The sequence below is a fragment of the Cygnus atratus genome, chromosome 6 (assembly GCF_013377495.2).
Source record: "Cygnus atratus isolate AKBS03 ecotype Queensland, Australia chromosome 6, CAtr_DNAZoo_HiC_assembly, whole genome shotgun sequence".
Lineage (NCBI taxonomy): Eukaryota > Metazoa > Chordata > Aves > Anseriformes > Anatidae > Cygnus > Cygnus atratus.
The window spans coordinates 27,020,438-27,035,073 of NC_066367.1; the positions used below are offsets into that span (position 1 = coordinate 27,020,438).

At 35.5% G+C, this 14,636-nt stretch overlaps 1 protein-coding gene across 1 annotated transcript in view; it reads right to left on the bottom strand.

Moving 5' to 3' along the window:
* Window positions 1-14,636, bottom strand: part of PTPN4 (protein tyrosine phosphatase non-receptor type 4) — a 115,676-nt gene that overhangs the window by 44,711 nt on the left and 56,329 nt on the right. The window contains 4 exon segments of the mRNA XM_035536934.2: window positions 4,581-4,644; window positions 9,742-9,830; window positions 11,238-11,325; window positions 12,360-12,480. Coding sequence (XP_035392827.1) covers window positions 4,581-4,644; window positions 9,742-9,830; window positions 11,238-11,325; window positions 12,360-12,480 — 362 coding nt within the window.

The window sequence follows — 14,636 nt, forward strand, 5'->3', positions numbered from 1 at the left end:
TCAGCTTAATTGTTATGCGAAACAACACTTTCACAGGAACTTGGCGTGTTAGAGCTTTAAAGGTACCTTAACAATAGTTCCATTCATAGCTTCTAAAGCTTTCATTGCAGCACAGAGAAAGGATTCTCAGACCCTGCCCTTCATTTCAGCTACAGCCAGGAATCAATCTTCAGGGTAAAGAAGAGTATAAGATACAGGTCCCTAAGCGCACCAATGCTGCTCCTATCTGCCCTTGCAGGTTCTGTGTAAGATGGGCACTTGAAACTTATCTTTGCTGATGCTGTTAGGGTGCAGGCCCCAGTTCTGCTGCTGACTGGTAGCAGGGCTTAGAGCAGATTGCCCTGGTTTTCCCTGAAGAACAATAGGCCTGGATCAATTTGGGCTCAGAACAAGGTCCCAGGACAACATTTGTTAATGTTGGTATTTCAGCCAAAAGCATTAAAATAACACAAGGGTTATAATGCAGCCTCTAAGAATGTTTTTATAGCGCGAGGCTCAGGGAAGATGCCGAATGCTCTGAGAGATGTCAGAGATATTTCAGGGTTGTAGGTCTGTTGAGACAGTGTTAGAAGACTACCTCAGGGAGTCACAGTTGGATTCTCATCTGCAATGACTACCTCACTAATTGTGCCCATGGTTCCTATTAGAGAGAGGAAACCAGTTAGCTTGCTCAGGGGGGGGAACAGCGAAGCAGTTGGGATGCAATACAGGTGATCAGAGGCTCAGGGCCTGCGGGTGAAACCATAGGGGAGGCAAATACCATGTAAATTAATTTAAATCATAACCTTTAAAATCCACACTGTACGTCAGGTTACCTATACTATCTAAGAAGAAACACTGGAAAGAAAAGCGCAAAGCGAAGTCTAAACCATGTTTGTGAAGCCTTTTATTAGAAGACAAAAAATAAATAAATAAAGCAGCATGGATGTTGCTTTCCCTCTTGCATACAACAACTTAGTCCTTGAACATTTGCCTTGGGTAGCAACATTCATTCAAACCCACCTTTGCTTGATTTGAGGTAGGGACTTAAAAGCAGATCTCTTACTGCTCAGGAGAGAATGTGAGTTAGAAAAAAATAAATTCTCCAGTGGATCTCCTTCACTTTTCCTAAACAAAGAAATACCCCAGGACAAAGCAATAACTCCCCACCCCCATCTCCGAGAGAACAAAGACTGGCACTTTATAAGCAGATGCCCCAGAGAGCTGAGATATTCCTTCTTCCACAAACAGCGGACAAAAGCCCTGTGAAAGCTTAAAATGTAACATAGATTGTGCCAGTAGTATCAGCTATTCATTCGACCCAATGGCAAAAACTTAGATAGGATTAGGAAACAATCGGCTCGGCATCTAATGAAAGCCGGTGTTACTTCAGTTCAAGTATGTCTTTTGGCAGATAAACCCATATATTGCTTTGTGAATCTAGCCCAAGTTCTTTCTAAAAGTCAGGGGGGCACAAATTTCAGAAACATGATGTATAATAAGGAAATTTTTGCTCACACGCTGAAGCCAGGTCTCTGTCAGGGACAAAACCCATGACGCTGTTTTGTTACAGACTCAAGTAATTTATCAGTGGATATCTGAGCTCTAAAAGAACAAAGGAACATGCTGAACAGCTTATTTGGCTGTCAAAAATAAAGACCACTAAAGTATGCTGGACAGCATCAGAAATTCGATGGTGACTGTTGACATTACAGCAGCTAAGCGTGCAACCAGCTAACACCAAGGAAACTTCAAGAAACATCTAAAGAAATGAATATATACTCAATAATTCTTGAACAGCTTCAAAGCATGCAAGAGAAGCAGCATAAGGAACAGGCTGAATAAGCAAAAATATAGTGATGCAAAGTCCAGGGTAGTAAACAGCAATTGAAGTTACGGCTCAGAGGGCTTCCACTGTTGGATGAAGAAATTGTATGTGTAACACTTCCCCCCCCATCCTGCCCCAATCCTAAACAAAACAGAAAAGAAAATCTACTCCAGTGTGTATGTGCTCCAGTTATATACTTGACAGACTACACAACCAACTTTCATTCAAGAATGTATTATACTACCATTGGAAAATCACTTTGACATTAAACTGCTTCATCTAACTTCCTGTAAATGATTTATTTAGAACACAGATATAATCTACTAAAAAGTAGTCAAATAATTCTTTACTTATGTTGATGCCTGTAAGCAATGCCAAGTCAGGGAATAAACGTAATAAGTGATTAAAAGATAAGGCGCTTGCACTTTCAAGGACAATTGCAATTAAAAGCTCTGAACACTCATTAACAGTATTTGAAAAATACCTATTTTGGACTACTCAAAAACCATAGAGTCTAGAAAAAACACTGGAAAATTTTTCTCCCAAGTTCACCATTTTAATATCCTATAGCATCTCAGCCTTTCATTAGAATAAATATGGTTATTTAGCTGTATGATCTTATATATTTACACACAACTTTGAGATATACCATCAACATGACACAAATGTGTTTTCACTGCCATACTGTAAATATGTGCTTTTAAATAAACACTCAAAGTACTGGACCAGAGATATTTTACATATGAAATGTGTAATTGGACTTATTTCACCTTGTTTCTGCTACAAAAAAGGACCCATTTAGGCCCCCTTTATTGTTAAAAAAGAAGGGAAAGGGAAAGCAAGCATACACCACCAGAGAACAACTTAACCCATCCTAAAAGATGCTTCCAATTCATGCAACAAGTTTCACCCTTTGCCTGTGTCTTGGTTACTACAAAGGAAGTTTAATGATTAGTTTTGATTCGCTAAATATCATGAAACTATGTTCCTTCTAACCTAACTGAAGCTGAATGTAGGTGAGATGAATCTCATCCTAAGAGTCTACTCAGGGAAACTAACTTTGGAAATAACAATTTTAATATTAGATGTGATTAAAAAGTTTAAGTATGCCTTCTTTGGAAGCCAAATTTGAGCTTTGATCTTAAGATATTCATGACTTGGAATGAATGAAAATGAAGTTCTTGCCATCGATTTTCATCTGATACATAAAGAAAAACAGTATGAGGCTTTTTATTTGTTGCCTTAGATAAGATATCTCAGAAGAGAAATGACATTAGTTGCATATACCAATCCCATTCTGGTACAAGTAGCAATATGCAGGGTATTAAAAAGCAACAGAAAATACAAGATATGAAAGTTATCTTTATATTGCTTCCAATTATATGCAGAATTTTTTAAATATTAAAGTTATGTATCAAAACATAATTTGATCATTGGGCTGTCAGAAATCAGTTTGCCTTTGGGAACTTGCCTATAGCTCCTCCCTGGTATTAAAAAATCCTGTGTCACCATGATAAAATACTCCCCTCCCCCTTTCTGCATCATTACCATTTTTCTGCCTATATCAAGAGATACTTCCATTTATTTCATGTAATAGCCAAAGTTCATTTCTTTCCACACAATTTCTCCAAAACACTTGTTTAATTCCCTCTACCTCCTGTTCCCATACTTTTGGGCTGATAGCTACTCCTGCTGCTCCAAGCACAAGTGTCAAACTTCTCCTGGCAGCTAATGTATGGCGTGTCTGTATTTAGGCAGTTCCATCTGTGAAGAACTTCAAACTCCCGGGACTCCTTTTAAAGGATCTCCTTTTACACAGTTCATCTCCTGGTTTCAATGCTCTTGCTGGTCACAAGCCATTGGCCTGTTCTGATATAACAGCTGTTTCCTCCTTCCCTTTTTGTTGTTTAACCATATTGCCTCTGAATCTGGAATAGTCCTATAATACTGAGGGATGCATTTCTGTCTAGAACCTCTTTTTTTATCCAGTTAGTAACTCTGCACTTTAGGTCTTTAAATATTTTCAGCTGTAAGTAAGAACTGTACAAAACCTTTTAACTAATCTGATGAGTTAATCACATAGCCATATTTTAATTAATTCTTCCCCCAGTGATATGTCTGTAAGGGTTTAGATTCTTATCTCTTGGAGGCATGCACCAATCCATTTCTTGCCAAATTAAATGCTCAATGGTCCTGTGGTGCTTCATCTGGTAGCAAACAAACACCACAAGTAGAAAAACATACATATTTTTCATATAAAGTTTCAATTTTCTTCTAACAAATAGAGAATTATGCATAAAACAATTACCATATGTAATTTTGAACTGCAAAGACATTCTTCTCTTCCGTTTAAATATAAGTAATAAAGCCAAGTTGTATTACTAAATCAGAATAATACAAATCAGCATGTTTTAATCAAACAGTTACAAGCAGATATACAAGTGAAGCAGCATTAAGCACTGCCTTTAATTCTAACTCGCTTTCTTCTGGAATGTAAATATAGTATTGATTTACTTTCAACCTTTGCATTATATAAGCAATCGTTATTCCCTGCATACAAATGTAAAACTAAGAGTATTTAGGCAAATCAAATGAAAGAAGTCTTATAAAACATTGTAATGGCCCATCTGACAACTAAAATAACCAGGAATTTGATGAAATTGGACTTCTAATTGTAGTTAAAGGCACGAACCAACATAATGTCAGATGCAGACATGCAGTATTGAGAAATTTCATTGCTCATTTTTGAGACCAAATTTAAAACAGTACTCACCAATTCCTTCCTAAGTTGAATAAAAAACTGCTTGCACTTAAAAGAAATTTTTACAATCTTCAACCTAAAAATAAAATAAAATTAGAATATTTAAACACTTAGTGTACTGCATCATGGTTAAAGGCTTAAACATACCTACTGAAAATATACTTTCTAGAGGACAGATTTCATTTCATTTCCATAGACAGAAAATAAGATATTAAAGATTATATAAAATAACTTGTATTATTTGAAACTAGTAAGCCATATATCTAAATTACCTATCAAATTCACTTATTTCTATCCTAAATGCAAGGCAGTTGCTCAGTTTTGTATTTTCCCAGCTCCTAAACCCGAAAGACCTACTCTATCCTCAAGTCATCCCAACCTGAAATCCTCTTTTTTGAGACCTTTCGTTATACTTTAGAATAAAATTTAAAAAAAAATCATACACATAACCTATCAACTCCATCTGATTCCTGAAAGACATTATTTCTCTACGTTCTTACTCACTTCAAGATAAAACCAGAAGTTGTTAAATAGTCAAGTATCTGAGACAAGATGTAAGCATGAAGATAAGGAAAAAAGGCAAACAAAAAGGGAAATAAAAAAAAGCAAAAAGCCCACCACACCGTAAGCAGGAAAAGCCATTTAAAATATTGCATCACAGGAAAAATCAGTCTACAGATATTTTCATCTTGCAGGTTGTCTATAAACATGTGAGATGCTGACAGTAATTCCAGACAATTTTCGATGGCCAGTTTAATGCTAATTATGCTAAATGGGAAAAGACAAGTCATATTTCCACCATAATCTAATTATATACTTAAAAAAACAACAATACTTGGATTGTGCATATCCTTTGTTTAATTTACAGGAATATTATTTTGGTCAAGAATAAAAGCAATGCTACAATTGTAACAAGAAAAAGCAGCAACTTCTGTGAATTTGAAAAGGAACGGTCAATGTGATACTGCAAACTGTAAGATGCTCAATTCAAATGTTGTCTCACTCAAACCTGATTTCACTGACAATTTTAATGAAACTCAGAGCAAAAGAGAATCTGGCTAAAAGATTTTGGTAAATTGTATAGCAAACTCTTCAGGGGTTACAGTTAACCTGTTACGCTGCACATTTATACAGAGCACTGTTAGTAATCTGAACTGATGGTCCCTCTACTTCAAGTTATTATATTAGCTTAGTAAAGCTACCAAAGGAAAAAAATTGTGACAGTGAATATGGTGCTACAATTTGTTAGATGAACTTATTCATTAAGAATATAGAGGAAACCTCAGAAACTGCTGGAATTACTACTTGCATATTGAATAAAAAAAACTCTAGACTGGGAAGGATGAGGAGCAAAATATTAACAGACACCTAAGATGGAGACAATTTTATATATATATATTTATATTTATATATATATATATATATATATAACATAAATTTTCTTAATATAGCCAAATGGAGACATTTTTCTCCAGCATGTTATTGACAACAGGAACCAAATGTGGATGTCCTAATTTGCAAAGAGAAACTCTCTTAACAATAATATAAAGGAGGTATATGGTTATTAGCCTTTAAATTATGCTTACATCTTTTTTTTTCTTTCCTAGTTCTGCTCTTAGGAAAAAAAAAGTTATAACTTTGTCCTGTGTTTTTGTTGTTGTCTTTTTGTTTGTTTGTTTTTTCGGGGGTGGTTGTTGCTGGTTTTTAATTCTTAATAAAACATTGCTATTGAAATTTGTCACGATCTATAAAGGAGGCTACAACTTATCTATTGAAATCAAACAATTTCATTGGCAATGCAGCAGTTTTCTTAGCAACTATGACAAACAAGGTCCTAAATTTGGTACAGGTCCTAAATTTGCTGGATGGGATAGCCACTAGTCATAGCAGTCCAACTGTGGAAATACATAAAGAAGTTAACTACTACCTAAATAGTCTAATATAACCAAAAGCATGTTACGATCAATTTTCTAAAATGTTGGGGTACAGTACAATTTAAAGAACATTTTAATACTCATCTTTTTCAAAAACTGAACTGTGCATGCTTTACAGCATATCAGATTTGCTTAGCATACTAGCAGACTGAAAAGAAGTGCAAATTATTCCATTTGTAAAAACATTCTACCACCATTTACTCTTTTTTCCTCTTCTGCTAAGAAAATGACTGCCTTTGATCACTCACAGAAAATTAAAAGGTGAAAGCTACACTTTTTTTTTTTTTTTTAACCCTACTCCATAATTCAGAGTGAGCTCAGCTGGCTGTTAAGCCTGAAACCACTTGGAAGAGACTTAAAACTGTAACATTCACCATTAAGGTCTAACTCAATCCCTAAGAGTCACCTAACTCAGAGCTCTAGTAGGCAAAATCCCTTGGAGGTTGTCTTGCAGCGCATGGTAACTGAGGAAGGGGGCCACCCTTCAAGGACAATCTCAATCCAGAACAACCCCGTGTGCTACAGTACAGGCAAGCATGGGAGGAGGTCAGCTTGGCTGGATGCGGAACTTCTGACTGAGCTCAAACACAAAAGGGAAGTATACAGAAGGTGGCAGCAGGATCAGAGACTACCAAGGAGTAACACAGAAGTATTCCCTAGGCATTCAGGGATATAACAAGGAAGGGCAAAGCTCAGCTGGAGTTTAAAGTGGCAATGTTGTAAAAGGGAAAGCTTTCCAGGGAAGCATTAACAGTAAGAGAGAGACAAAGGGAAGTGCATCTCCACTGCAGAGCAGGTGATCTAGTAACAAATCAGGCTAAGGCAGGTACTCAACGCTTTCCTCCTTTGTCTTCAAGGAGAAGATCTACTCCCTGGATTCTCAGCTCTCTGTGCCTGGTAGCATGGTTTGGGAAAAAGAGGAACTACCCACAATACAAGAAAATCAAGTTAGGATAGACTAGATAAAAGGCAGTCTCCTTGATTTTGTCTTATACTTGCCTAGTCTCCCTCCTCTCTTCTCCCCACGATCCCTGCTTAGAAAGATTGTATTATGTAATTTAGACATAGTATTAAATTGAGTGGACCTCTGGAAAGGTAAGAGGTGTATTACTGAGCCATACTGTAAGAACTGACATTACAGACCTTTACTCATAGCAAAAGAAAGCCTATGGTAGGATGAAACTGTATGTGCACACGAGTGGGGGGCAGGGTGTATTTTTTCTCCCCAAATTTATTTATTTTTCTTTTGTAAAGACCAATTATGTTGGTACTACAGCCTTCCCAGGAAGAAATTAATAACCCTGATGTCAGCTGATATGGTTGAATACAAAGAAGAACTGTTTAGGTAATTACACGCACACAAACCACACTGAGAATTTAGATCAGCATCCCCGGCATGCAAACGATATGAAACAGTTCACAGAAACCTCTAGCTTCCAGTAGGGACTTGCAGCTTAATTATGACTTACATTGTACATACTCAGTAATTTACTGGTGTGTTGTATTGAACCTATTTCTACTATTACTGTTTCCCTCCTCCAAAAACAGCAGTAAAAGCAGCCTGGATTGAAAACATCCTGATTATTACAGCACTGCATTTATAAAGCAGCCTTAACCCAGAAATACCTCTAACACTTCAAAACTCTTGGAAATGAAGGTTTTCTTTCTTAGAACAAGTTGCTATTATAAAGGCAGGTCTGACTATCACAGTAGTCCCAGACTTAACATTGCAAGATCCAGTTTTCATTTCCCAGACTAACCATGGAGACTGAAAATTTAAATGCTCCGTGTTTGCCTCAGGCTTACTTTTCTTTAAATGCTTAGAGGCAACACGTTTACTGTGTTCAATTATATCTGTCTGTGGAGAATGCTTTTGTCCATAGCTCCTTGTGTTCATCTCCTAAAATTTGATCATTCACGCTGTTTCTCAATATGGTAAATCCCAAATTAAATAACATCCTACAACAAAACTTGAGTGTAAGCTTAGCACTGAAAACCAGAATGTCTCAGAAGTTCAGTGGGTTGAAGAAAAGACATCACTAATATTTTGAACATCTGCAAGAAAGCTTACTAAGTGAAAATAGGTCACTGACTACAGGTAATGGATCTTACCATACACTAAGAGGAAACAACAATGAAACAAGAATTTCAGGTGCCCATATCAGCTGGAATTCAGAGAAAAGCTTTTCCAGTTTCAGTTGAGGTGATCAATTTAATCTGTTTATATGAAGATGAACTTTAGAAAATTCCAATGCTATATTGCCCAAGAACACAGATCATCAGCAAATGAAAATGTGAAATGTTTTCTAATACGAAAAGCTTTTGTGCCTGGTAAACTCATGTCTATTACAATGATTTTATATGGCTGACAGCCCACTCAGATCTTGATTATAGTATGCACAGGGCAGTATGTACTAAGAAAGACTGTAAGAGCAAATTCAAAGCAGGCAAAGGAAGCTAAGGGAAAGTTACTTCTTAGGGATGCAAAAAAAGGCTTTGGGGAAGGTGACAAACTTGGGTAGAGCACTAGTGTGATGTAACAAAATAGGATTTCTCTTCGATCTTTCCCCTTCTGACATGAGTAAGTAAAAACAGGATCCCAATTTAAGAGACTGATGATCTCGTCATGTTAACATGTTTACTGAGGGTAACTCCATGCTTACATACCAGAAGAGAACAGCTTTACAAACTATTTTACTTAAGAGAAGTGACAGCCTTTTCTTTAATAAACACACTTTTTTGAACTTTATTGTGAAAATGGCTATCTGTGGATGAAGGGAAAACAGTATCTCTGAATGCCACTCTTCAGTTATCCTCAAATAACATATCTAAGCTAAATTTAACACACGAAGTACAATTAAATTATATGTGACGAAACAGATTAGAGCAATCACTTTTCAGGTTAAGATTTGTAAGTTTAGTGGTCCCTTTAAAGAATAACCTAGAATAAAGTTGCCATTACCACAACACTGGCTATACAGTTGATTAAACAAAGTATGCTTACAAACTCATGAAGAAGTATTAAAATTAATTATATTTTGCACCACAATCACTTAACAGCACAGCATGCAGAACAGGACAAAATCCCATCATAAGTTACCCATTGCACAGTATGAGGTAAATCATTTCACCTTGAGATATTATAATTAAGTTTCAGTCTTCTTTAGAGCATGTGACACTGACAGTGGTAAAATATGTTTTGAAATACCAAAAGCATTAGTTTAAACAGTTGTCCTTACCATGGAAAGGTGTTAATTCGTACTCTGTTCTTAAAAATTAGTATTCCACCTGACATCACTCCAATCATTATTTCATTGTTACTCTGATCCTTCAAAAGAGAAAAGAGACAATGGCTTGAAAAACAATATCAACATCTTTGAAACCTCATATATATTCATTCTCATCTCTCTCCCTCTAAATACACAAACACAATAGCAAAATAGAACTTGATTTACATGGAAGGAAATGTGTTTTAGTAAGACAAGTAGGAATTACATTATTCCCTCCTAATTCGGACAAGCCCGAATGTTTGCTCTGAGCCCTTTAGAAAATTAAAATTCTGTGGTAGTTTGTAAGTTAGATCTTCCATTTTCCTCCAACTTTGAAGAAATAACAATGTGGAGTATTCTAGCAGCTTATTATGAATAACAGCACTAACAGAGCGGCTTGGCGTTTGCTATACTAAAAGCAACCAGCGACTTAAATTCCTACCTGAAAGGAAATTGCAATCTCAGAACACAGAGAGGAGAGATTCTAAAACAAATAATATTGTAAGCATATTTAAACAGCACATCTTCCCTCAAATACTTATGCACTCTAATCAAATGCCTGCTACAGATCTCTCAATACAGGTGCAAAAATAGGAGGATAGAGACAGTAGTGAAGTGCAGTACTTATCATTCTGCTGCATACTTCTCTAACATTAGGGAGTGGGACAAGAATATTTAAAAAAGAGCTGTCTTATTTACTAAAAATAATTACATTCAGTCTTTGGAGAAATGGTAGCACTGTAATGGCAGGTTGTTTCAAGACCTCAAGCTACCTGCTTTACCATATAAAACTATTTCACTGTACTTATTACGGAGAAGTAAGCTACCAGGTTTCCACATATATTCAATTATTCTTCATGATCAGACTTTTCATTTAAAAGCCCTAGTTTCAAATGTATATCCTTCATAATTTTAACCTGTATTTCATTTTTGAATTTACAGTGGAAGAATAGGTAGCAATTTGTTTTCACATTACACTTCACGTTATATATGTTACGCACTACATATCACATCAAATTATAGTGCCTTCACCTTACATAATAGATCACGTTATATAAGGATAATGATCCGTAGCTCAGTTCTAATCTGAACCAAATAAAATATACTTAAAAGATGACAGATCCTTAAATAACAAAAGCACATTTCAACAAGTACATTTTTCTTTTTCACCAGTAACCAACCAAATTGGCATTCAGGCTGACAAGGCTGAACCTCAGTAATGCACACAAATTAAGCCCAAATTAAAGCAAACAAGCAATCACTGAATTGTTTAGGTTGGAAAACACTTTTAAGATCATAGTGGCTGCTGAAATTGCTAAATTGCATTTAAGCAGATTATAATATAATTTCATTTTTTTCTCCTGAAAACAGCAGCCAGGAAGGCTCACTAAAAATATATAAATATTTCCCCATAAATATCCCAGGAATCCACTTTTTGGATCAACTAGTGTTGTAATGTAACTTACCCTTGCATAGTGCAATTCAACTCCATAAAGTTCTAAGGTACGTGCTGTATTGAGATAATTGAACTCTGCTTCTGCAGGAGACAGCCCTCTGAAAGAAAGAAGCTAAATAAGAAACATTCAAACATATCCCCCACATCAGGCTCTTTATTGAGCTCAAATAGAAAATCTGCATCAGCTTTACTACTTCTTCCCCCACCCTGAATTCTGAATTTCCTCCCTCACCATAAGCAGACTGTAATCCAAAAATCTTAACTGGTGCTTCCACAGTCTTGAAAAGAGACTGCAACACACTGTTTGCAAATGCACATTTTTTATTTCTAATGCACTATATTGTTTAAATGTCTGTGAAGCTCTGGAATCTGGAAATTACTTTTGCAAGTCTGTATTTTGCATTGATAATAGCAGTCTCTCCCTAAGACTCACCTTCAAACTTTAAATTATCATCAACCCACTTACATTTTATTTACTCTACTTAACTGGATTTGCTAAGCCATTGACTGAAACGTAAAACAACATTCAGTAGTTTTTAAACTATAGCTTATCTTTTGTTAAATTTTACTGTAAGAACAAAGTGCCTCAGTTCTAAAATGCCAAGGAGCTATCAATGAAAGAAATACTATTGAACATTACACATTGAGAAAAATGTATTTACCATTGCTTCATCGCCTTTTCCTCTTTAGGAAAAAGTCAAGGAATTGCAAACAGGAAAGACCAGATATTGGAGAAAAGGACTTGTTTTTTACTTCTAAAGTGACTCTAATCTACTGGTAAGAGCACCATGAAAACAAGGCCTTTATGCATTCTCAAGAACTGAATAACACTTTTCAAGTAATTGTATCCTGCTAAGTTAATATCTTATGTAATAAACACACAATTCTCAGTGCACCTTTACCATGTTCACTTACTCACTAATATTCCCTCTTACTCTAACAGATACGTTCCATCTCTGCAGAGCATCAATGGTACTTATTATACAGACATTCTACAAGAAATATCACATTCACATAGATAATTTTTTAACAGAAACCTTTAAGACAAAATACTCAGTTTTTATGTAATAGCACAGCACCAGCAGTCAGGATTTGACAAAGTCAGTCAATATCTTCTGCTGTAAATCCTTACATGTGCTGCTGATGTAATTTTGCTATTTCTTTTTCAAAGTCTTGAGGCTGGCTAGGGATGAAAGAATAGTCTGAGAGGTAGCCTGGCAAGTTTTCTGAATGGTTGTAGTCTCCCAGCTCGGCTAAAATATTAAAAAGAGAGGTTATTGTTTATCAGTGATGTACTTGGCATTGTGCAATGCCCCCAAATTCACACAAGTCTGCTCCCACATACTTTATGTTCTACAGCAAATCAAAATATAGAAGACATTTTAGCTCCCCTTTTCCCTTTGAATAAAGTGTCACATTCTTATTGAGTGCTGTGGAATCATTTAAAAAGAGCTTTGAGTGGGTGTTTATGCAGGAAGTTTATGAAGTGTTTAATTTCTAATGCACAATTAATTCATAAATGCTCTTATAATGACGAGTATTAAATAATACACTTCAAGGTGTCTCAGGTACTAGCTTTTTTCTTTTTTTTTTTTTTTTTTTAACCTTTGCTTACTTTCATATGATTGTGTTTTGTTTTGTTTTTTAAAAACTGAAACTGCTATTTCTTCACTTTGGAAGCTCTGCTAAAACAACTACACCAAGATATATTCAGAAGCATTAGAAAAAAAAATTTTGCACAATTGTATGTGTATAGAAAAAGTATGCATACATACACCTACGTTTACTTGAAACTACTAAAAAGTGTATTTACATAATTTCTAACACTTCCTTAAAAGCATAAGTAAATCAAAATCACATTTACTGTCAGATAAATAACTAAATAAAAAATCACACAACTTGCTAAAACTACAGGCTTCGAGGATTTTTTTTTTTTTTAAACTGTAATCCAAAAATAAATCCAGCTGTGTCTGCAATCCATCTAACAGATTTACAGTAATAAGTAACATAACGTGAAAATTGGAAAGTTCACAGCAACCTAGCATGGTGTGGGGTCCTGGGAAGGCCTACTGACAATTTGTGGGGTATGGAAAAACTGACGATGGGAGGGATGAAGGAGAGGAGTGAGAGGATAAGCAAGGGAAGCAAAGGCAGGAAAGCAGTCTGGGGCATTTGCATTACCAGAGACTGATCCTATTTAAAATGATTTCAAAACTGGAAAATGTGACCAGACTTTGTAACCAAGTGCAATTCTTGCTAAAATACACTACAAGTGTATTTTATACATATATAAAAATATATATTTTGCAAGGGTGGCTAAGATCTATGGCTGCTGTTTACAAATAAAAAGAATTCTAAAACCTAAACCCAAAGAGAGTTTAGTAACAGGCATGTACAGAAAATCATTAGACAGAGGTCTGAACACTGAAAAACTTAAGGACAACAAGACCTTGTATGTAAATTTTAACTACAATGCAGAATGCATACCTGCTACTACTACATTATTTTAAAAAGAAACATATTGCATTCTTAGAAGATTAAAACTTTATAAACTTTTCACAGTGCCTGCTTCATTATCAAAATGTTTGCTAAGGCAAAATGCTAAGGTGTGACTTTTGCTTTTCTGATAGCACTTACACTACATATTTTTTCTAGCAACTGCAGTTTGGTGTTTTGTGTAAGAGAAATTGCTCTGCTGATTGATCTGGAAAAAGTCAAGCAACTTTTCACCACTTATCAAAACTGCGCATAATATTTTACATTAACATTACCATGTATTTTTTCCCTGAAAAGATCGACATGGACTATTTCTCTGATACGTAAGAAGTACTAAATGTAAATATAACACATGAATACACATGGATATATGAGGACTGCATGTAAAACAGATTCTGACAATCACAATTTCTGAGAACTAAGGGTTGAATATCTTAGATTCCTTCCATTGAACAGTTTAGGTTTTATGGAAGGAAAACAGGGAGAAAGGAAGACGACAATCTCAGTCTTCTAGACATAATTACCCACTGATGGGTAGTTAAAATTGGTAATACAGGTGTTGAACTATTTGGCCAGATATGAGCAGAACTTCTTATTTCACACTCATTTGGAGGTTCACTTTACAGCATAAAGCATACAAGTGTCTAAATACTGCTTTAGTTATGACTCATAAAAACATATACATGTATATCAAATCACACTTAGAATGCAGTGAAATACAATGGGTTTGTTTTGTTTTGTTTTTTAACTGCATGGGTTTAAAGAAGGAAAACTGAGAGCTATTAGTATTTCTCTCTAATGTAGCAGAATCTGCTGGGGGAGAAAAACCAACCAGCCAGATTTCTTTAATGATGAGAAATATATTTGTGGACATAACATGATGATGATACACAAACTACATTCTTTAGAAACT